Source organism: Scaptodrosophila lebanonensis, unplaced genomic scaffold (assembly GCF_003285725.1).
Source record: "Scaptodrosophila lebanonensis strain 11010-0011.00,11010-0021.00 unplaced genomic scaffold, SlebRS2 tig00000122-arrow-arrow-pilon, whole genome shotgun sequence".
Classification (NCBI taxonomy): Eukaryota; Metazoa; Arthropoda; class Insecta; order Diptera; family Drosophilidae; genus Scaptodrosophila; species Scaptodrosophila lebanonensis.
This window is the reverse complement of record NW_022060580.1, coordinates 1884507-1887145: the sequence shown is the minus strand read 5'-3', so window position 1 is coordinate 1887145 and position 2639 is coordinate 1884507. Positions and strand designations below refer to the sequence as shown.

The following is a 2639-nucleotide window of genomic DNA, read 5'->3' as shown; positions in this document are numbered from 1 at the left end:
CGGTTGCAAAAATAAACAATGAAAGCGGAGATAAAGGAAGCATTGCGCTGGTTCGGGATCAGAGAACCGAACAGCAGCCCAAAACAGAGAGAAGTTCCGTAGCAGACAGCAATAAAACGCTTCAAGAACTAGTTCAGCTCCTGTCGTTGAAAATAGAAATTGACGAACGAACCAAAAATGATTGCACAATTGTGGCAGAGAGCTTTGCAAAAATTATCCCTGAGTTTGATGGAAAAAATATGCCGGCGAAGTTCTGGTTCAGAAATTTCGAGTTGAACGCAGATGCATACGGGCTTAACGAAAAGCAAAAGTATGTCCAGGCACGTGCAAAAATGACGAACACTGCCCAGCTGTTTTTGGAGTCAACACATGTGTTTGAATATGCTGAACTCAAGAAGCTTTTAGAGGAAGAATTTAAGTGCGACTATAAGTGTAGTGCAGATATTCATACCGAGCTGCGTGAGTGTCGCAAATCCAAACAGGAGTCATTTCACGAATACATGCTTCAAATGAAGAAGATTGCTGCAATTGGAGACATTGACACGCAATCAGTAATACGATATGTTGTTGATGGGCTGCAAATGAAGAGCGACTTTAAGTATACTCTGTACAGTTGCAAATCGTTTAGAGAGCTGCAGGAGCAGTATGAAGTGTACGAGCGTGTATTTGAAAAAGACAAAGTTGACAAGAAACCATTTCAGCCGAACCGAAAAGTATATCCAGACAGTGCCGAAAAGAAGAATCATTGCTTCAACTGTGGATCCACCGATCATTTACGAAAGAATTGCCAAGCCGCTACAAAGTGTTTCCGCTGTAACCAGAGTGGACATATGTCCAGAAATTGTCCAGCAGTAGCAGCGCCAGCCGTGCATGTCGTGCGTGATGAAAAGCGTTTTAAAGTGGTACAGGTGAACAACATCAAAGTGAACTGCCTAGTCGACACAGGAGCTGATGTCTCAATTATGAAGAAGCGTGTTTACAACCAGATTAACAATGTTCAGTTGCGTAGTTGCTTTTCAAACCTGCGTGGCTTGGGCAACAATATTACTCGTCCTGTGAGCAGTTTTGACGCAGAAGTTGCAGTCGATGAGGAGAAGATATCTCACAAATTCGTGGTTGTTGCTGATCGAGATGTGGAATATGATGCTCTGCTGGGCTACGACTTTACTAGCCAATTCAACTTTACGTCATCGGCCGATGGATACAAGTTTTCTTCCCTGTTGGGGGAGAAAGCTTGTGACAACATTAATCAGATAAGTATATGCAATTTGACGTGTACAGATTCTGATATAGATGTACCGTTACAGTATGAAAATGTCGTGCGCTCGATGATCAACAATTATAAGCCGAGTCAGTCGGTTGAAGAGTTTCCAGTTATGCTGCATATTGTACCCGATGGAGAAATTGCTCCGTTTTGCCAGTCGCCCAGTCGTCTCTCTATCACTGAGGATGAAGTAGTCAACAAGCAAATAAGGGAGTGGCTTGACGCAGGCATTATTCGGCAGTCATCTTCAAATTTCGCCAGCCGCATCGTTTTGGTTAAAAAGAAAGATGGTTCTCATCGTATATGCGTCGATTTCCGGAAGCTAAATTCAATGGTATTGAAGGATTGTTTTCCTGTGCCGATAATTGATAACGTGCTGGAAAAGCTGCATAACGCGAAGTGGTTCACCGTCATGGATTTGGAAAATGGGTTTTTCCATGTGCCCATCGCCGAAACCAGTAAGAAATACACAGCTTTTGTGACTAAGAATGGACTTTACGAGTTTAACCGTGCACCTTTTGGATTCTGCAACTCGCCGGCTGCATTTATGCGCTATGTCAGATGCGTATTTCAAAACCTTTTAAACGCTGATGTCTTAGACTTGTATATGGATGATATCATAATTCATGCAGTAACAGTCAACGAATGTATGGAAAAAATGAGGATGGTCTTTACAACAGCCGCTGCTTATGGACTTCAAATAAAGTGGAAAAAATGTCATTTTCTGCAAAAGACTGTAAATTTCTTGGGTCATTTTATTAAGGATGGATACGTGTGGCCAGGAGAAGAGAAGACGAATGCAGTCAGCAGATTCGCAGTGCCGAAAAATATAAAAGCAGTGCAGTCGTTTTTGGGACTTACCGGATTTTTTAGAAAATTTATTAAAGGGTATGCTGACATTGCTAGGCCTTTAACTAATCTGCTGCGCAAAGATGCTGTATTCCGGATGGAGGCTGAGGAACTTGAAGCAGTTCAAACGTTGAAAAATGCACTCATACAAGAACCTATTTTGAGGCTGTACGATCGAGGTGCCAGAACTGAAGTTCACACAGATGCATCAAAAGAAGGATTTGGTGCAGTCTTAATGCAGTGGTTTGATGACAAACTTTACCCAGTCTACTTCTGGAGTAAAAAGTCAACTGAAGCTGAGGCTGCTCGTCATAGCTATATATTAGAAGCTAAAGCCATTTATCTTGCGTTAAAGAAGTTTCGCCACTACTTGTTGGGAATAAAATTTCGCTTGATAACCGACTGTGCTGCATTTAAACAGACGCTGCAGAAGAAAGATGTCCCACGCGAGGTAGTCCAATGGGTCATTTACCTGCAAGATTTTGATTTCGAGGTGGAGCATCGACCCGGTGAGAGGCTAAAACAC

The 2639-nt window shown here is 42.4% G+C and overlaps 1 protein-coding gene across 1 annotated transcript; it reads left to right on the top strand.

The window, feature by feature from the left end:
* Positions 1–240: 240 nt before the first annotated feature.
* Positions 241–1048, top strand: LOC115628653. The gene is made up of 2 exons (XM_030524820.1): positions 241–652; positions 702–1048. Exons 1-2 carry the CDS (start codon positions 333–335, stop codon positions 853–855), a joined length of 474 nt encoding a protein of 157 aa, XP_030380680.1. The 5' UTR covers positions 241–332; the 3' UTR covers positions 856–1048.
* The last annotated feature ends 1591 nt before the right edge of the window (positions 1049–2639 follow it).